This window comes from Lynx rufus, unplaced genomic scaffold (assembly GCF_022079265.1).
Source record: "Lynx rufus isolate CCGP_SWC_20201006 ecotype Redwood Valley unplaced genomic scaffold, mLynRuf1.p SCAF_6, whole genome shotgun sequence".
In the NCBI taxonomy this organism is placed as follows: Eukaryota; Metazoa; Chordata; class Mammalia; order Carnivora; family Felidae; genus Lynx; species Lynx rufus.
In genome coordinates, this window is record NW_025814878.1 from 44,962,166 (window position 1) to 44,983,690 (window position 21,525).

General features: G+C 39.9%; 1 protein-coding gene across 2 annotated transcripts in view; it reads left to right on the forward strand.

The window, feature by feature from the left end:
- Nucleotides 1–19,835, forward strand: part of LAMA4 (laminin subunit alpha 4) — a 143,626-nt gene extending 123,791 nt beyond the window's left edge. For both annotated transcript variants that reach the window (XM_047102954.1, XM_047102955.1), the window contains exons 29-38: nucleotides 346–510; nucleotides 1,890–2,043; nucleotides 6,956–7,143; nucleotides 8,605–8,794; nucleotides 9,670–9,825; nucleotides 11,428–11,587; nucleotides 13,164–13,294; nucleotides 14,439–14,532; nucleotides 15,004–15,123; nucleotides 19,493–19,835. In XM_047102954.1, the coding sequence (XP_046958910.1) occupies nucleotides 346–510; nucleotides 1,890–2,043; nucleotides 6,956–7,143; nucleotides 8,605–8,794; nucleotides 9,670–9,825; nucleotides 11,428–11,587; nucleotides 13,164–13,294; nucleotides 14,439–14,532; nucleotides 15,004–15,123; nucleotides 19,493–19,638 (1,504 nt within the window). In that variant the 3' untranslated portion in view covers nucleotides 19,639–19,835. The remainder of the gene's footprint in view (nucleotides 1–345; nucleotides 511–1,889; nucleotides 2,044–6,955; nucleotides 7,144–8,604; nucleotides 8,795–9,669; nucleotides 9,826–11,427; nucleotides 11,588–13,163; nucleotides 13,295–14,438; nucleotides 14,533–15,003; nucleotides 15,124–19,492) is intronic.
- The last annotated feature ends 1,690 nt before the right edge of the window (nucleotides 19,836–21,525 follow it).

Below are 21,525 nucleotides of genomic sequence, written 5' to 3' on the forward strand. Positions count from 1 at the left end.
ACAATCAAAACCATTCAATGTGCTTTTCAATGAAAACGGTCTCCCCAGATGTGATTAAATAATCACCATGAGTTATTTTCTGTCTTTTCCACCTCCCACCCCTCCCCACAAAATGCTCATGACTAGTCATCTGAACTTCTTGTTTTTAGAGGTCTAGAGAGACTTTTCTGCATATCAAAATATTCATCTATTTTATCCTGGGCCTCATGACGAGTCTGGCAAATTGCTATCTTTTCACTGGCCAGAATGTTCTATTTCAATTTCACAAGAAAACCTGTAACCTGGAATGGAAATCAAGGTAAAATGGTAGCCAGGTAGTGTCTAAAGAAGCTTTTTCCTTTGCAGATATGAACTAATAGTAGATCAAAGCAGACTTGGGAGCAAGAACGCTCCCAAAGAAAAGGTGGAACAGACGCAAGCAAGTGAAAAGAAGTTTTACTTCGGTGGCTCACCCATCAGTCCCCAGTTTGCTAATTTCACTGGCTGTATAAGTAATGCCTACTTTACCAGGTATAACATTTTTATTATTCATTAACTCTGCATGATTGATTAAAAAGAGGTCAGGTCAATAATGAAAGTATTTACACTGTTAAAACTGAGAGCTATGAGGGCGCCTGGGTGGCTCAGTCAGTTAAGCGACCGACTTCGGCTCAGGTCATGATCTCACGGTTCATGGGTTCAAGCCCCACGTTGGGCTCTGTGCTGACAGCTCAGAGCCTGGAGCCTGCTTCAGATTCTGTGTCTCCCACTCTCTCAGTTCCTCCCCTGCTCATGCTCTGTCTCTCTCTGCCTCTCAAAACATAAATAAATGTTAAAAAAAAAAAAAAAGACTGAGAGCTATGAAATTTAGGAGAAGCAGTAGAGGGTAGTCATTACAAGCTGTCATGTGCTCGGGCAACTGACATACTTGTTTGTGTGTAGGTTTCTTGCCTTTAAATTTCTGTATGACCTTGGCGGAGTCAGCCTTTGTTTCTTCTCCACCTAAATGCAGATAATAATAACGCCTGCCTCCTTGTTATGACAATTAAATGAGAAAGTGTGCAGAAAGCACCTGGCATACAGCAAGCTGTAAATATTAGATGCAATTAATGAGAAAGAATGAAATCTGGCCGTTGTAGCATCCTGGATGGAACTGGAGAGTCTTATGCTGAGTGAAATAAGTCAGGCAGAGAAAGACAGATGCCATATGTTTTCACTCATATGTGGATCCTGAGAAACTTAACAGAAGACCGTGGGGGAGGGGAAGGGAGCAAAAAAAAGGTTACAGAGAGGGAAGGAGGCAAACCATAAGAGACTCTTAAATACTGAGAACAAACTGAGGGTTGATGGGGGGTGGGGGAGAGGGGAAAGTAGGTGATGGGCATAGAGGAGGGCACCTGCTCGGATGAGCATAATATATATATATATATATATACATATATATATATATATATATATATATGATGCAATTATGTCCATACTTATTAACGGTGTAGTACAGAGCAACATACCCAAATCCTTGTTAGAAGTTTCAGAAAGTCTCCTTAACTTTAAACAAAGACATTAATCTGGGTCCTTAACAAAGACAATAAGGGCTCCCTGAGTACAAGAACAGGCAAGGGAGAAACTTAATACAGATCTAGGAACACAGAGGCAGTACCAATCACCCAGTGTGATGAGAGAAAAGGTGTTCATCTGTCAGAATGTGCTAGTGGCAGGCACAATCATCCATTCCTTGTTACATGGTTGGGTAAAGGTTTCTGATGAAGATTGTGGTTGATAAAGAAATACCCACACACACACACACACACACGCACCCATTTTAATTGCCAAAGGACTTTCACTTCCATAATTTCCATCGCGTAATTCTGAACAGTATTTTAAGGTTTTTTTTTCCATCTGTTGTGTAGGTTGGATAGAGATGTGGAGGTAGAAGATTTTCAGCGGTACTCTGAAAAGGTCCACACTTCTCTGTATGCGTGTCCTATTGAGTCTTCGCCATTGTTCCTCCTTTACAAAAAAGGCAAAAATTCCTCAAAGCCCAAACCAAGTCAGAATAAAAAGGTAAAAGACAATGCCGTGCCAAATCCTCAGCTGCCCTCGTATTCCATGCACACAATGCTAGACACTGATGCTTTATAAAATTTCCTCCAGTTTGCAACTGTGCGCCTACGAAAGGTAGGATTCTTCTAGCACCCCGTATTATTGTTTACCAGCTTTGGTGTATCAATCTTTGCTCCCAAAGAAACATTTTGAATCGGCTTTTACTGTGTACTTCCAACTGCTTCTCATTGCCGGGGTTAAAATTGCTCGTTACTTAATACCGTAATTCTCCTTACCATTTGCTTTGGTGTAGCAATCTTGGGCTTCTGCCACAGTCTTGGATCTCATTAAAGTTTCTGATCTTATCCTGTTTTCCTCCTTCCTTGACCTTCACTTCAACCACCCACAGGCACGGTTGATCTGTGCCATCGCCTGGTGCTGCTGCATCATCGAAATCTTTTGAGTTCTTAAACTGCATCCCCTGACTACTGTTCTTTCTCGTTCATTTACTTCCAGCACGTACATTAGGTGCCTTCATTGCAGATGAAACTCTTAAGTCCTTCCCATTCTTTCAAGCTAATCCTCCCCACCCATCTTCCTGGCCCAGTTTTAACAATGCACTCGGGTGCCACTCCTCCCCCACGCCAACCCGGTCCAAGCCACCATCATCTCCCATTTGAACCTTGCCATAGGCTCCCAACAGGCCTCTCTGCTTCCATCCACTTCTCTGATGCTCTATCCTCTGCACAACAGCCGCATGCTTGTAAATATGTCATATCGTGTCACTCTCCTGCTCAAAGTCCCCCCCACCCCCAACTGCACTCAGAGCAAAAGCTCCAGGCCCTATGATGTCTGAAGAGGCTCTATACCATCCAGGCCCCTTTCCCTCACTCACTCTCCTGCCCGCACTAGAACGAGCCATGCACACTGCTGCAGGAAAGTCTTTCTTTCCGCCTGGACACTCTTCCCCGAAATAGCTGCACAAACAACTCCCTCCAGGATTGCCCACTTTTCATGTGTTCAGAGAGGCCTGCCTTAACCCCCTATTTCATACCAGCTGCCTTTTGCCTTCCACTGATACTACCTACCTCCTTTGCCTCTCTTAGTTGTCCTTTTTTCCATAGCACTTTTGTCATTTTAATTTATTTAGTGACTGTATCATGTTTACTATTTACTCTCTGCTTCCTCTGCAAGACTGCAAGCTTCCTTTTTTGTTGTTGCTCACTGATGTGTCCTAAGAGCCTAGAACAATTCACATAATAGGTGTTCAAGAAATATTTAGCGATCTGCATCATAGGGTCGTTATAAAGATTAAATGAGTTGGTCCATGAAAAGCCCTGGCACAATGCCTGGCATAGAGCAAACATTCAGTGAATATTAGCTGTTATATCTCTACAGAGCCTTGTGAATGTGTCCGGAGGATCAGTTCCTAAAAGTGGGATTGCTTTGCTTAAGGGAATGTGCGTTCTCAATAATGAGATTATTTTACTCCCACAAACAGCACTTGAAAGAACCTATTGTCTTTCACAATAGCTAACACTGGATGTGATCAAATTTTTATAATTTTGCCAATCTAACGGACAGATACGGCATCTCATTGTGGTTTTAATCTGCATTTCCTTGAATGCTAGTGAGGCTGAGCATCTTTTAGAGGAAGAACTGATTTCTCTCCAAGACTGGCTTCTGAGCCATCATCAGCAAGAGGAAAGCATCACCCCACCCTCCAGCTTCTCGCTTCTGATGGTTTTGCACTGGCCGTTATACCTTGGGCACTTCCCTATAGATTTCAGCTTGCATGGACCACTTTTTAGAACCCCCATGCAACTTCTCCTTGGTTCACACATGATTTATCAATGTAAATAGAATAATTTCATTTATGTATAATCCAAAGTTAGTAATTTTTCAGGATCCTTTCCTGAATTTCACCCAGAAGACTTTTTTAAGTGATTCAGGCAGAGAAATAATTTCATTGACTTTTATGAAGGCTTTTACTAGAAGATAATATAAAGGAGTCTTCAGAGGAGACTATGAGGCTCCGATGAAATATTTCTGTCACCTTGTCACAGTGATGCTAAAATGTTTATCCTGAAATTGCTCAGCTGGGACTTGAGCACGGGTCAGTGGGTCCTATGCAATAGGTTAATACAGGCTGATGAGGAGAACCAACCTTCTATGGCATACACCCAACCCCTTTAAATGAATACAGTTTTCTATTTGAAGCTGTACATCAAATGTAGTTTCCTAACAAATGCTCATAGTCTCAAGAGTATAATAAACAGCCCTTGGAACTATTGACACAAACTTTTCAATAGTATAGGAAACCTCTTAGCCTTTCTTGTAAAAAGTCTTAGAAATTCAGCTTCAGAATAACAGATACAGAAGCACTTTAGATTCCACTTATATTAGAATGCCAAATGTTTGCTAATCTTCTCTCACATTTACCCTTGTAGCAATAGCTTCTTAAATACCTACCAAGAAAAGTTTGTGGCCTTCGGTTTAAATTTTTATCAAGGCCAATTCATAGCAATTTGGGCTTATAACAACTTATTTTCACAGTAACTTCCTAATAGTCCACTTTATGAATATGTTACAATTTATTTAACCATTAATAGACTTCAGTGCTTTCTAGTTTTCTTCATTTATGGGTGAATACCATGGTACATTAATCTTTGATTTTATTGCTGAATAAACTTCTATGAAATATTCTTAGAGGTAGACTTATCGGGTCAAGTCAAACTACTTTCCAAAAAAGGAACAGCGATTTATACTCCCCCATGAGTCCGTAAGAATACCTGTCTTACTGCCTATGTTCTACCCTGAAAATTTTTCATAATCTCTATGTTTTTAAATTTAATTGGGAACATAGTTTCTCAGGTGGTGTTTAGTGCGATAATGAAGATTTTATATATCAGACATCAATTCTGGAGTATTGGCCAACATTCCAGAGAATTGATCCCTACACACAGGGCAACCCAGTATATGAGGTATGTGACCTCATCTACCTGGATGTAGGTGTTTGGACCAGGGTAGATTATGTGAACTAAGCTGGGCTGTCAGATTCCTTTCCTTAGAAACTTAGAACCCGGAGACACCTGTCTAGGCTGGTCATTGAATAGAAAACATGGAAGAACTCTATATTAATCATGCACAAGAAAGAAAGCTGCTTTATACAAAGAGGAAAGGCAGAAAACTGTCCTGCAGAGAAAGAAAAACGAAAGCAGACAGTCTGAGAAAAACAAAGCTGAGATACCAGAAACATTTGGAAAAGAAGTATTTTGATTCCTCCTACTTTTCCAATTCCTGATTCTTGCCTGTGGTAGGACCCTGCTATACCGTACTATCTTCTCTGGGATTGTATTAAGATACTTCTATATCCCTATAACACATTACCGTCCTTTTTCTTAAGTAGCTCGAATACTTTGGCTGTTATCTGAAACAAAAGAAACTTAGTGAATTGAAATAGACCCTCAGAGAAAAAAATTACAGTAGTATAGTCAAAGTCTAGCGGGTTCAGGTTCCCCACACATACAGCTATTTTAGGATAGTAAACTGAGACTCTATTATATGGTAATGAAGTAATTAAGTTATACTTGTCTTCTTTATTACTTATTATTATTATTATTATTCAGAGCATATATCCACAGAGGCTTTAGAGTATTTTGTTGCCATATATAAATATACCAGAGTTTATTAATTTTTGCAGCTGACAAGAGACAGAGCCTAGTCTATGTGTTCCCACACTGAAGCAGAAAAAGGCAGGGCTGGTAACTTGAGACAGTCATAGTCCGATAGTCCATTGCTTTGCTGACCCCTGTAGTTGATTCACAGTTGTTCTCTTCCCATAGCTAAGTGGATGCACAGACTGAGACAGCGAGATGCTCTCCATAGGAATGGAAAGAAGGAGGAACCAGAGTGGAGGGTCCCCAAACCCCCACCGACCACTCACCCCCACGCTCCCGAAAAACAAAACCCCATCCTCCAGCCAGTCATCTAAAGTCCTTTCCATCTGGCAACAGCCTGTCTTCCACTTTGCTATCTAAGTGTCTGCTTTTTCAAATCAATTTTCAGTTCCTTAAAAAAAAAAAGGAGCCATTTCCCACTCACCTTTCTCTTCCACACCACACACTGCCCGTGGAGGGCATGCAGAATTACTCATTTCCTTCCAGGTCATTTCTACCTATTAGGTCTTCAATAAACATTGCTGGAGTAAATGAATAAATGTCTGATCAGATTTATTTTCATTTACTTTAATTTTGCTTCAGAACTAAGACTAGACAACCGTTCCATATTAGCCTGTAGTCTCAAAGCTCTAAATTTTAAAAACAACAGTGCAATTTAAGAGCACAAAGTAATTTTTAAGTATTGCTCTACACCTTGTCGCATAAACGTTTACTACCTATCTCATCACCAAAAATGCTCTTAAATATGTTGACGGTGTTACTGAGTATGTTAACTTTTTGCACAGCATGCATAAATAATAATCTGTGTGTTAAAGAAATATCGTTGTCTATGATTTGAGGCCTTTATTGATCGATTCTCTCAGCATTCTTTTATTGTCAATATTTCCCTTTTCCACCATTCGTTAAGATGTGCATTTAATTTAAATGCTGCAGCCAGTTACCTCTGTAGCTTTAGGTTAGCTCTACTTTACCATCACAGACTAGAATTTTGGATTTGTTAATATGCTGCGTTGTTGTTGTTTGTTGTTTTTAATGCCACAGCTACTGCTATCATTTGCTTAAGGAAAGAGAGGGGCCTACTATTTGATGAATGGAAGATCCACAAATAGTACACATTTTCCTTCCTATTTTGTTATGATGATGATGATGATGATGATGATGATGATGATTAACAATAAAGAAATCACAAATGAACTTTTGCTGCTAGTATATCACTTTTATTCCTTAATATGATTTATTTCCTATTCTTATAGGGAGAAAAAAGTAAAGATGCACCTTCAGGGGATCCTGCCAGCCTGAAGTTCCCAGAGCGGAATGCTCCAAGAGATTCCTACTGCCACCTTTCCAACAGTCCTAGAGCAATAGAGCACGCCTATCAGTATGGAGGGACCGCCAACAGCCGCCAAGAGTTTGAACACTTAAAAGGAGATTTTGGTGAAAAGTAAAGTAACACACTGTCCCTTCCAGAAACTTAATGCTATGGCTGAACTTCATCCTTGTTTGCCATAGCCATCTTTTTCTTACGATCTTTCCTTTCTGTGCCACCTCAATCCTATTGTTTTATCATCAAAATAATGCCACATAATACATGATTCATGCCGCCCAATAAATGACATTCTATGTGACTTTCTTCCCAAAAGTAAGATGCAAACGGCAGCATTCTCCTAGGAGTTGGCTGCATTTTATCAAAAAAGAAAGATAATCAAAGAAAGAAACATGGGGCAAATTTCAAATGACTCATCTTCTAACCTTGATATTACCTTCCTTCCCCCATAGAAATCGCTTTCAGATTGAAAGTGGGGGTGTCTCTGAACTACTGGAAGGTTAATAAGGAGAGACACTGAAGACACAAAACCACTGTATCTCCACTAACCCTCATGCTATCTGTAAAGCCCAGCACCTCTTCCCAGTATTCTGCAAATCTCCAGGTTACTGAGTACTTTTAAAGACTTCTTTAGGGGCGCCTGGGTGGCTCAGTCAGTTAAGCGTCCGACTTCAGCTCAGGTGGTCTTGCGGTCCGTGAGTTCGAGCCCCGCGTCGGGCTCTGGGCTGATGGCTCAGAGCCTGGAGCCTGCTTCCGATTCTGTGTCTCCCTCTCTCTCTGCCCCTCCCCCGTTCATGCTCTGTCTCTCTCTGTCTCAAAAATAAATAAAACGTTAAAAATAAATAAATAAACAAATAAAGACTTCTTTAGTGTTAGTACCCAAATATCCTTATATAGGTCTTATATCCCTTTCAAACCTTCATAGAAGCAATGCATTCCAAAAGAAACCTCTATTGCCTTCTAACTTGCTGTCTCCTTAATAGGCAGTATCAGTATTTTATGTTCATTGGGAAGAATTTAGAGTTAAATCAAACTAGAAATTAGCCTAATAAATGTATCTTATCTATATGGCCTCGAGACAAATGTCTAGAAAGTTTTGTTTTGTTTAATTCCTACACATTCTGGTGACTGTTTTTAACAGGTGATATCTATTGATTCATTTTTACTGGGAAATAGAAAATGAATCTGTATTTTAGATATTTCACAAATGATATTGTTTCTGTGCAAATTTTTATATGCACATTCATTCCTGGCTAGCATTTTTTGTCCATGTGAATGAACTCAATGCAACCACATTTTCAAAGTAAGACACATTCTGATCCATAAGTGAAACAATGCTTCCTTAAATGTAGAATGTAGCCCTGCCGTATAAAGAAGCAGGGAAAGATTTACATTTTTTGAGTTAATCACGCTTTCCCAATAGCCATTAATTAATACTAAGGTATAATTAGAAGTAATGATGCTTAGGATTTGATAGAATGGCTACTCATTCTTCCTTACACTCTGTTTCTGTGGGAAACTAGAGATCACCGTCAGTCTCATTTTACAGATAGTAAGCTTTTTCTTTTCCTTTACCAGATCTCAGTTTTCCATTCGTCTGAAAACTCGTTCCTCCCATGGGATGATTTTCTATGTCTCAGATCAAGAAGAGAATGACTTCATGACTCTATTCTTAGCCCACGGCCGCTTGGTTTTCATGTTTAATGTTGGCCACAAGAAACTGAAGATTAGAAGCCAAGAGAAATACAATGATGGAGTGTGGCATGATGTGAGTTGAAGGCTGAGAATATTATTATGAGCAAATATTCACCATTGTCAAATGGACTGACATTAATGCCCTAGTGGTCTCTCTAGAAATACCCATTTTAAAATTCTATTGCCATGTGCTCAGAGTTCAATTTTGAAAACTTTTTAAAATTCCTTATAAAAGTCTTGAAGCATATTATTAAAATGAGTGTAATTTTTAGTGTAATTATTTTCACCAAAGGACCAATGGCAAACATAAACTGAAGTTTAATTTCTAATGAATTTTCACTTGTTTCTTTCCCACTGCCTGTAAGTTTCTCAATTTTAACAGCAATTGCTGAGTGTCTTTTATAGGCTAAGCTGTGGAAGATACAAAGCAAAGAGTAAATCGCTTAGTTAGGAAGATAGAATAACCACTGGGAGACTATCTAAATATTGACGCAAATCAATGTTTTGTAATGGAAAGAGTAAGAAATGTAAGATGCATGACAATTAATTGCAATAAGTTTAAGAGAGGGAGAAAGCAAGTGGGCTGGTCAGCGGGGAAAAGCTTCATTGAGAACTCTACTAAATATGTATAAACTGTATTCAGAAATTCAGCCTGTCGCTTTAAATCAAGCTTTAAAGGAAAAAACTAAACTCTCGACCTTCAGAGAAAGGACCAGTATTTTATTTTTTTTTCTCAATGATATCATTTTTTTTAATATGAACTTTATCGTCAAATTGGGTTCCATACAACACCCAGTGCTCATCCCAACAGGTGCCCTCCTCACTATTTTAAAGAACTTCTGCAGATTTCCCACAGTACTGTAGCACCAAAGGTAGAAGAGGCAACCCAGCTTTCCCCCCCAGTCTTGGGATATACTTGAGATGTGGTCTTTTCTTTCTCTCCATCAGGTGATATTTATTCGGGAAAAGAGCAGTGGCCGACTGATAATTGATGGCCTCCGAGTCCTAGAAGAGAGTCTTCCTCCTACTGGAGCTGCCTGGAAAATAAAGGGTCCTATTTATTTAGGAGGTGTGGCTCCTGGAAGGGCTGTGAAAAATGTCCAGGTAAGCTAGGCATGACCAGGTAGAGCCACTGACCTTTAGAACTGGAAGATTATTTAATCTAGGCCCTCGTTTTACAATCAGCCAACTGGCAAGAGTGAAACTGGAGTTTCGCTGGATATAGGCTATCAAAGTGAGGACTGTCCCAGGGGGTGTCTGTCTTGCCTCTGGCATTACAAAGTCAGGAGTGATCTTTTGATTCTATGGTAGAGGGGAGATGAAAAAGTTTCAGAGGTATATAAGCTGTCTTAAAAAGTTATGCCTCACGGAGATACTTGGTTGGTTGTTCAGCAAGTACCCATGCTTTTAGGAAGAGAGAAAGAAAAGAAAGAAAGAAAGAAAGAAAGAAAGAAAGAAAGAAAGAAAGAAAGAAAGAAAGAAAGAAAGAAAGAAAGAGAAAAGGAGAAAGAAAGGGAGAGAGAGAGAGGGAGGGAGGAAGGAAGGTCATTCCATTATATATTATTGAGTGACAAAAAACTTTTGGGCCATTGGGCCATTATGTAAACTACGATTTCATTTTTGTTTCCTACACACACACATACACACAGACACGCATGCACACACAATTTGTAAATATGGAAGGAAGTGTGGTTACTCCTGCAGAAAAGCAGGGGTATAGTAAAAAACATGTTATTTTTATATTTTAAAAGTTAAAATTGCACCTGTACAAAAATATTTAGCAATCAAGGGGATGTATCAAAGGGCTAATTTTTTTCTTAACAAATATAGATTTGACTTTCGCACAAAAGATTAATGCATTTCTAAGATTCCGTAATATATGTGGATAAAGCAAAACAAGGGGGGAGCTTGTGTTATAATTAGATTTTAGGCAACTAGCCCCAATTTCATGACAATCCCTTTAAAAGTAAGGTTTCCAAAGCAGTATAAAATCAGCTGCCCAAAGTGGCCCAAGTTTCAGGTCCTGAGGTGTGATAAATGCTCAACCACAAGATCAGGTAATGAAGCCCGAAATGCAAGCTTTCTGCTGCTTACTTAACCATGGTAGACTTGACAGTTAAGAACTTTGTTAGCTGTGGGGCGCCTGGGTGGCACAGTTGGTTAAGCATCTGACTTTGGCCCAGGTTATGATCTCATGATTTGTGGGTTCAAGCCCCACTTTGGGCTCCACACGGATAGTTTGGAGCCTGCTCGGGATTCTCTCCCCCTGCCCCCCCCCAACTCATTCTCTCTCTCTCTCTCTCTCTCTCTCTCTCAAAATAAATAAACTTAAAAAAAAAATAATTTTGCTTGCCCTCATCAGCATCAGGTGATCTTGGGCCAGCTGTCATCCTTGAAGGAAAACAAACTAGGATCCTTCTAATATTTAATTTGAAAGCCAAAGCTGCAATTTATTTTGTCATAGCGTATGTAAAAACTTTCATAGCTAATTACTGCAGGCTGAAAGTCTCAAATACAAAATCCCGGCTTCAAAGAACAAGTTGAGAAGCTACTCCCTGGAAAACAACTGATCCTTCAGATAGCTAAGATAACACGACGAGGAACTGCTTCATTTCTCTCGGGACTCGAGTCCCTTCCTTTTGTTTCCCTTTGGTGCACGTGTGAGTGTGGAGAAACTAGATTTTAAGGAATGTCTTCTTCTCTCAGATAAACTCAGTCTACAGTTTCAGCGGCTGCCTCAGCAATCTTCAGCTCAACGGGGCCTCGATCACCTCTGCATCTCAGACATTTAGCGTGACTCCTTGTTTTGAAGGTCCGATGGAAATGGGAACGTACTTTTCAACAGAAGGAGGATACGTGGTTCTAGGTAACAGTGACTTCCGCGCAGAACATGAATCATGAAACCCTTCTCTCCTGGAGGTGGCTGACAGGGATCTTGGGCTCAGAGTTAAAACTTCAGAATGCCAAACTCACTCAGCCCTAGGAAATGGCTTCTTTTCACAAGAATCGCCTTTCTCGCCTCCTGCCATGCCAGACCGGTCATGTACGTCCGTCCCTGTTTGCTTCCCCTGACCAGAGCTTCTCCACAGCTGCCACAACTCTGATGTAGACCATCTGGGCTCTTTTAGAATTTCCTGTGCTGCTCTGTGGTCTAACCTGGGTCAACTCTTAGCCACCCTGCTCTCGTCCTTCTCTGCTGCCTCTTAGCATGACCCGTTGTCCCTACCAAAGGAAGTTCCGCTTCCTCCCTTTGCCCTGCATCCCCACCCTTTAGAAATTTTATGTCTGGATTTTTAGTCTCCTCACCTATTACTCTGTCATTCACTGAACCAAGTTTTTATTGTATACCTCCAGTACGTCGGTACCTGTGCCGAGGGATGGAACGTGATAGTTCTGAAAATAAATACATAAAGCCCTAACAGACTACATGCAATCACCATCCAAGCCACCCCAACAAATATTCCATAGAGCAAACATTAGGCATGGCAGTGCAGCCAAGTGCAGGTCTTGGAGTGAGCTCGGACGTTCTCAAAAAGAGTTCATTTTCTTGCATCACTGCAACAGCAGCTCCTAACTGCTTCTACTGCTCTCACGTTTCCTTTCCTCTGAAGTGCTCTGCAGTCCTGGTAGCAGTCACCTTTATTAAAACTTATTTTAAAATACAGACCTGGGGCGCCTGGGTGGCGCAGTCGGTTAAGCGTCCAACTTCAGCCAGGTCACGATCTCGCGGTCCGTGAGTTCGAGCCCCGCGTCGGGCTCTGGGCTGATGGCTCAGAGCCTGGAGCCTGTTTCCGATTCTGTGTCTCCCTCTCTCTCTGCCCCTCCCCCGTTCATGCTCTGTCTCTCTCTGTCCCAAAAATAAATAAACGTTGAAAAAAAAATAAAAAATAAATAAAAAAAATACAGACCTGATCAAGTCCACTCCATTGAGCAAAATAAAGGCAACCTTCCCTGCGTGAGCTCTAGCGCCCTCCCCCCCCCAGGGCTCCCCACTCGCCAGGCCTCCCTCTACCCTTGCAAGGGACAGCCCAGCCACCCTGGCCTCCACAGGGCTCCCCAAAAGTCTCAGGCTCTGTACTCATGTCCAGACCACTTCCTCCGCCCAGGTTGCTCTTTTCTCCTCCTCACTTGGAAGTGTGAAGTGGTCCCGCTGGCCAGAATCAGTTTCTCCTCCACTGAGTTCCCATAGCCATGGTGCCTTTTCCACATGCTGCCCCCAGCCACACACCCCACACCGCCCAGCAGGAGTGGGGTGCTAGTTATCTCGGACCCCATGGGGCTTGCCACCGTGTGTCTGATATGGGAGATACCACTTTCTGCTTTACCGATTGAAAAATCTGCCAAACTTTCAAAAACAGGTATAAAAATACATAATTACAAAATCACACCATGGTTGCAAAATTTAGGTGGCTGCTTTTGAGAGCTAACGTTTCTCTCCACAGATGAGTCTTTCAATATTGGACTGAAGTTTGAGATTGCATTTGAAGTCCGTCCCAGAAGCAGTTCCGGAACCCTCGTTCATGGCCACAGTGTCAGCGGAGAGTACCTAAATGTTCACATGAAAAAGGGGCAGGTAGTGTGGGAAAAGTTGTTTTAATAGACCATCTCCTTTGACCTTGGATTCTAGATCTGAAGCAGATTTATGTCACAGAATTAGTTCATCAATCTTTCCTAAGTGGAAAAAAAAAAAAACAACCCAATAGGGAAGCTATACGTGGAATTTAAATGCAGGCAGTACTCAGATTCAGACTCATAGTTGGGAACTGATTTGATTAGAGCAAAGAGCCATGAAAATGTGACAAAGCTAAAAAAAAAAAAAAATCATCAACAAAATGGAATTAAAAGATTGTAATAAAAGAAAGCATTTTTACAACAAACGAGAGAAGCAAACATATCCAGCTGTCAAAATGAACTCTAAAGCATCTTTCTCTCTACAATATATGTGCATACCAGATGTGTATATGTGCATATATGTACATAAACATATATGTTCTTTTCAATTGCTAGAAATCAAAAAATTGTTATAGTCAAGCACCACTTTCATCCTTAAAAAGTATGACTAAAGAACATTCATGAAAGTGTTTGAATAAATATTAAAGAAAAAGCAGCATATTTTCATTTATGTCCCTAACTTAATAGAACTGATTTTTTTTTAATTCTGGTACTAGTAAAACATATACTAGTTTATGTTAAACTAGTATACTAGTTTACTAGTTAAACCAGTATACTAGTTTAACTACCATAGATATGATAAAATCCTTATAATGGCACTTACTGTGTGTCAGGAACTGTTCTAAATGTTTCATATGGACTAACTCATTTAACCGCCCCCCCCCCCCCCCGCCCTGCAGTGGCTCTGTGAGGTAGGTTTTACAAATGAGGAAACAGAGGCACAGAGTGAGGTGACTGGGGCACCGGGTACGAACCCAGGCAGTCTGGCTCCACCAATACCTTAACCTGCTTTGCAGAACACATTCCGTCTTTTGAAATTAAAGGAATTTATGCTATTATCTTCTTGTCCCTCTCCCCCAGCTTCTCTCCTGTGTCATTATTTTGTCCTCTCCTAGGAACAGTTTACTCTCTATAGCCTACCAAAGAGTGACCCCTTGTGTTCACATTGCAAAGCTAATCGTTTGCATGTGGTGAATTTAAGAAATCTAGTTTTATCAGGAGAAGGAGAGATGAAATTATATAATAATGTTCCCTGTCTTTTGCAGGTCATAGTGAAAGTCAACAATGGCATCCGAGACTTTTCCACCTCAGTAACACCCAAGCAGAGTCTCTGTGATGGCAGATGGCACAGAATTACAGGTGAGGAAAACGGAGTGTCCTGGGCTTCCTTTGTAAAGAGAGCCTACACTCCCATGTGTGGAGTGATGGCTTGGGAGAACTTAGACTACAACTCATATGATAAGATAGGGAATGGATGACAGTCTAAACGTGGCCAAGAAAAAAAAAATCACATGTTACCGTATATATTGAATCCACACGTGATTTGAACATTTGAATACTGCCAAAACGGTCTTAAGGGGTTGTTTAAATAATGCACAATTTATGGAGCAAAAGAAAAGTAGGAGAAAAAGTATCCTAAATATTCTCCCTTTCACAGGAAAATGTTACAGTGATTGCTCGGTTGGACGTTGAAGTTTACAGTGATATAAAAGAAAGTGTGAGGTTTATTCTGGAACAAATATAAGCCATTGCTGTTACAAATGAGTCCCTTTCGTGTGAAGATTAATCATTCCAGTGTCGTTTTTGACCGGTCTTTTCCTTGTATTTCAGTTATTAGAGATTCAAATGTGGTTCAGTTGGATGTAGACTCCGAAGTCAACCACGTGGTTGGACCCCTGAATCCAAAACCAGTTGATCACAGGGAGCCTGTATTTGTTGGAGGTGTTCCAGGTAAGAGTTATTTAAAAGGGACAAGTTTCCAAATCCAAAAAACAGTAAGTTCTCATTATTGTTATTATAGTATTAATTATTGAGCCATATGTTTTCCTAATTCACCTCCAAGGATTTTATATACAATGTCCTTTCATAGGAACAAGTATAGAACTACGCTCCAGACTCCTACCTTGTAGATATTACTCTCCCTTTGCTATATGTGTTATTTTTTTTTCTCTTTCCCGTTTCTCAGATCCACATAGTGAAACACACACCCTACTTTTTTCTCTAACACAAAGAAAACCCATTTACTAATACTGCTCTAAGATCTGAGAATCTTGGGGGACTAAAAGTTTGCTGGTAATTACTTCCCTTCCTTACTAAGAAAGAAGTTCTTTCTTACTGAGAAATACACAGTTCTCCTTGTCCAAGATTAGTCTGAATTGTGAAAACAGCTGCAGACCATAAGTTCTTTTGTCCCTATGTAGTGACAGTCCCAAAGAGAGGTTCCCAGCTGCCATCCTGCAAACATCATCAGTAACATTGCTGCTGGTACAATCCAGGATGGTCACAGAAGGACTCTCATTGACCCCCCACAATTGTTTTAAACCTCCGGAGCAGGGACCATGACCTATTGAAAGTGTTTGTTTCACACATTTAACTAACTTGGAAAAAAACTGAATGTTAAAGCTAAAGAGAGAGAGAGAGAAGGAGAAACCCCAGCTTTTACATCTGGAATTTGGTAGAGATTTTAAGGAAAAACTTAACATGGTTTTTCCTTGTGTGCTATCTAGATTATTTTAGACTGACCCATGTAAAGGCAAGCAATACTTTAATGCAGAGAGTGAGAGGGAAAAAAAAAAGAGAGAGAAAACACAGAAATAATTAAGCACCTGACACTGGGTAGTCACAAAATCATACCATCAAAGCACTCCTCTGCTTTGTAACATGAATTTTTCAAATACTAGTATTGACAATAACAGTAACTCACTGATGAAAGAGTTGAGACCTTCCTCTTCTTTACGTCCATTATCCGCGCCCATCTCCATTCCCCAGCCCTCTCCTCTGGCTCCGGGCCGCGGTTCTCAAAGGGATTCTGGCAAAGGCCACCACTGAACTTCCTGCAGGCGGTACATAAGAAGTGTCAATTCTTCTGTTTCTGTACATTGCCTTCTTCCTGGAAACCACAACATGGTTTAAAATATTTCACACGTTCCCAAGAGTGTGCAACACCAAATATAGCAAGGCCCTTGATCCTCTGGCCCCTCCTTACCCCTGCCTCTGGGGTCTCTCCACACCTTCTGAGACTTACAGTTTTCTGAATGCTCAGCGATGCTCTCCTTGCTCCGGGCCTTTAATACCACACAGGGAAATGTTCTTGCTTCCCTCCCCCCCATACGTTTGGAGGAACAACTTCTCCCACTCTTTTCCCAATTTAACCCCTTATTGACCTTTAGGACTCAGCTCCGACCTCTACTTACACACACATGCCCTGCTCTTCCTAGAATTTGCATATCCCTTTTGTAACACTTAACCACAGACTATTGTTGAACTTCAATAGTATACTCCTTGCTGCTAGGGACCGTGACTTCATCCAACACAAAACAAACATTTACAGTCTACTAAGCACTGTGCTGGGCTCCCAGAGAAGGACAAAACAAGCACGGCCCTCCTTCATGGAACTGACAGTATTTGCTCTTTCCTTTGCACCAAAGTGCTTTACTCTGTCATTCAAACAAGTATTTCTCCTTGATTTTTGTCTGTTTTCAGAGTGTGATCCCAGCATTACACACTGCCATCATCTCCCACTACAAGAGCTGCTAAGCTCCATAGGCTGGGTGGGAAAGGTGGACCTGAAGCCAGACTCAGCCTGTCTGAGGCATATAATGAACAGCAAATTTCAGCTAAGGAGCCCGCACACAGGAACTAATGGGCCAGGGGGAGCTAACCACCAGCCCATTGCACCATTACAGCTTTTAATTCCATCTAGGAAACGTGCCAGCAAGGCTAGAACGAAAGCAATTATAATTTAAGCTGAATGTCATTAATTACATCACATTGAGCTGTTCAACATTAATTCCACTAAAATCATATCAGAAACCGAGGCATGAAAAAGAATAACTAAAGGAAATTAAGGCATAAATAAACCTCTTATTTGGAATCCTATTGGAATTCCAACCAGTTCTCTTCTATCATGCAGAACCCTGATAACACTATTTCTATCAATAAAAAGTTAATGCATTTAATGAACTATATTCCCCAAAGTCAATTTTATTGTATAATTTAAAACTCAAAATTAGAAATTAAAAAAATTTATGGGAATGGAAGCTGGTACAGCCACTCTGGAAAACAGTACGGAGATTCCTCAAAAAACTAAAAATAGAACTACCCTACGACCCAGCAATTGCACTACTAGGCATTTATCCACGGGATATAGGTGTGCTGTTTTGAAGGGACATATGCACTCCCATGTTTATAGCAGCACTATCAACAATAGCCAAAGTATGGAAAGAACCCACATGTCCATCGATGGATGAATGGATAAAGAAGATGTGGTATATATATACAATGGAGTATTACTCGGCAACCAAAAAGAATGAAATCTTGCCATTTGCAACTACGTGGATGGAACTGGAGGGTATTATGCTAAGTGAAATTAGTCAGTCAGAGAAAGACAAAAATCGTATGACTTCACTCATATGAGGACTTTAAGAGACAAAACAGATGAACATAAGGGAAAGGAAAGAAAAATAATTTAAAAACAGGGAGGGGGACAAAACAGAAGAGACTCACAAATATGGAGAACAAACTGAGGGTTACAGGAGGGGTTGTTGGGAGGGGGAATGGCTAAATAGGTAAAGGGCATTAAGGAATCTACTCCTGAAATCATTGTTGCACTATATGCTAATTTGGATGTAAATTTTAAAAAATAAAAAATTAAATTAAAAAAAATTTTTAATTAAAATAACGTGATCCACACATACACACAGATTTGACTGTTCCTCTACTGAAAAGCCTGCATTATTCTATCATAGTCAGGCTTTTAACCCAAGGAATTGTTCTTAATACCGTGTTGATTTTATTAATCAGTTACTTAGGGTACTGGGGCACTTTGTTGTCACTACCTACCATAAATTGTGTGGTGAATTATGCAGACCATAATTTCTATATGAATTATTTTCTCTAGATGATGTTCCCCATAAACCAAGGGTGGTAAGCTTGAGCAGAATGAAAAGGCATGTTCTAAAACTAGTTTCCAAAATGGGCAGAAGAAATAGATGTTTCTGCCCCTTACACTCTTTCCTGTTCACTCATTTTTATTCTGGTGATGAAGTACGCTGAGCAGCCTTGAAGAATATATATAGTCATACTAATCTAGAGACAAAGGGAATTGATCTCAGCCCCCTTCCAAATCTAAGACTTGATAATTATTCTAAATATGAAATGCTATTTCCATGATTTATTTTCAGTACAAAGCTTCTGCACAGTCTTAATCTACACTGCTTAGAAAACTTATTACAGCTGCTTGATGGTATTTAATTTGCTGTCCTGTTTTATGTTCCTTCCTGAGTTAGTGATTTCGAAGTGTTTTCCGTCTCTTATCTGCTACTGCTCACATAGCTGTTTGTTCATAATAATAAGCTTTGACTAAATGGATTTTAATTCCATGAAATTTCTAAGTCCTCTCAATTGCTTTAAATTATATTGCTTCTATCATCCAACACATTTAATTTTATCTGTACAATTAATAAGCATAAGGCTTCTTCTAGATCTCTAATTAAGATAAGGGGGAGAAGGTTCCCCTGGCATTCTACCGGGCACCTGTGCCCATACAAAGACTAGTCTAATTATCATTATCCCGTTTATAGTTCTCAAACCCTGAGCTCAGAAAAATTAAAATTTAGTTTATATGAATTCATTATTTTCTCATTGTATTTTATGAACTTGGCAAAAATGTGGAGGCTTAAAGGCAAAGGGTGATGACACAAATTAAGCAGAAACATGAACCAAGTCTAAAAACAGTGTGGAAGCTAAAATTCCTTTCCCTTTTCTCATTAAATCACACAAAAATAAGTATAGATCCTGAAAATTCACACTGAAGCCTTATATATAAGTGGTAGATTTCAGCCCTGGAAGACAAATGAAATCTACTCAGAAATTTGATCAGGGAAAACATGGCAAAACTTTAAAATTACCACATGTTCATATTTCTTCAAAGGCAGATAAAGTTCCTGAGAAAAGGAGTCAATTATAATTATATTCCATTTTTGACATGGAAATCATCTTGGTGATGTGAGCAGTTACTATGTATATTTCTGCCCAAGTAATATTTGGACTTGGAATGCCTCACTTGCAATCTTGGTTTTCGTTTCTTTCTTTTTTTCAGAGTCTCTGCTGACCCCGCGCTTGGCCCCCAGCAGACCCTTCACAGGCTGCATCCGTCACTTTGTGATTGACGGGCGGCCCGTGAGCTTCAGTAAAGCAGCCCTGGTCAGCGGCGCTGTGAGCATCAACTCTTGTCCAGCAGCCTGACGAAGCAGAGCAAAACTGCCCCTACGAAGTTCTGGAGAGCACTGAAAGAAACACAAAGCCAGCTGGGAGGAACAGCGACTTTTCCCCCCGGTGGGAGCCTTCATCTAGTTGAGCAGGACTTAAATGAATCGTCAGGGACTGGGTGTTTATTAATAATTTCTTACTTGGATTCTGACCTTGGATCCAAAAGGTCTCCAATGAACAACAAAGGAGTGTTACACTTACTTGTATTATTTCCTGCTGGTGAAATTACTGTTCCTGTTTCTAATAAAATAGAAGGGATCCTAAATAAACACTGGCACACATTTTTTAAGTATGCCTAGATTCTCAGATTCATCTTTCTTTCAGGGATGATACTTTGAATTGGATTACACCAGAATATCTGAAGTATACTTTTCTTTATCCTGAAAACATTTACGAATTTATATAAAATCTAAAATTAGAGGACAAGTTTGCTTTTAGCATTTTCATTTGATCAGTATAACAAGGATATTTGGGGTTTATAGCAGTTACAGTGTTTAAGAAAATAAATTTCTTTTTTTTTATTTTTTTAACATATATTTATTTTTAAGAGACAAAGACCGAGAACAAGTGGGGGAGGGGCAGAGAGAGGAGGAGACAGAATCTGAAGCAGGCTCCAGGCTCCAAGCTGTCAGCACAGAACCCAACACAGGGCTCGAACCCATGAACTGTGAGATCATGACCTGGGCCGAAGTCAAATGCTTAACTGACTGAGCCACCCAGGCACCCCAAGTAAAGTAAATTTCTAACAAATTTTTAGAAAAATGGAAGTATAATTTTTTCTAGATAAGAAAAAAAGAGTTAAACCACTTTTCCCCCTTATTTCTATTTTTTAATGTTTATTTTGAGAGAGAGAGAGAGAGAGAGAGAGAGAACACATGCACATGAGCAGGGGAGGGGCAGAGAGAGGAGGAGAGAGAATCCCAAGCAGGCTCCAATGATATCAGTGCGAGCCTGACACAGGGCTCTATCTCATGAACTCTGAGATCGTGACCTGGGCCGAGATCAAGAGTTGGACGCTTAACTGACTGAGCCACCCAGGCACTCCCCCCTTATTTCTTTAAAATAAAAATAAAATGGCATGAGGGGAAGCTTCTGTAAGATATTATTACTGGGTGTTCTATAAGAATCATGAAGGATATTACAGCAAAGAAAGTATGACACAATCATAAAATTCTATTTACAAGTATAGAAGTCCTTTTATTAAAAGTTTTTCCCCACATAACTACAACACAATTAGTATTATTTCTAAAATTTTATAATTTTTTAGGTGTCTATACTCATAAAACCTAGAAAAAAATGGGCATGAACAGCTGGTGTAACATTAAAATGCAGAAACTAAAATAATTATACATGAAAAGATAGTCACCATTGAAGACTGAATGAGAAAAAATAGGCCCTTGTATCAATAGGATTAAAGATAGGTAAAAGGAATAACTTTGGGGGTGGGGGGGAGAAGGCATAAAATATTTTGAGGAATTACTCTGGGAATAAAATAATCTCTGACCTTGGGGAAAAATATATACGTAAATTATTATATAAGATAGGTATCTACACATATTCCCCTGCTACCCTCCTGTCTCACATACATTAGTAATAACATTGAGAATATCAATTAAAATAGCTAACATCAACTCATAAAAGGATTACTGCATGCCAACCTCCATGATAAGCTAAAGTTTATTTCATTCGATCATTACATTAATCCTATGAAATGGCATTCACAGATAAGAAACCTGAGACTTAGAAAGGTTAGATATATAAATTGTTGTTGGCTGTCACTCAGCTAGACCAAGGAGCCAAGATTCAAAACAAGAGGCAGCATAATTATCCCCTTGCTTCCTACCTCCAGAGGACTGTGCTATC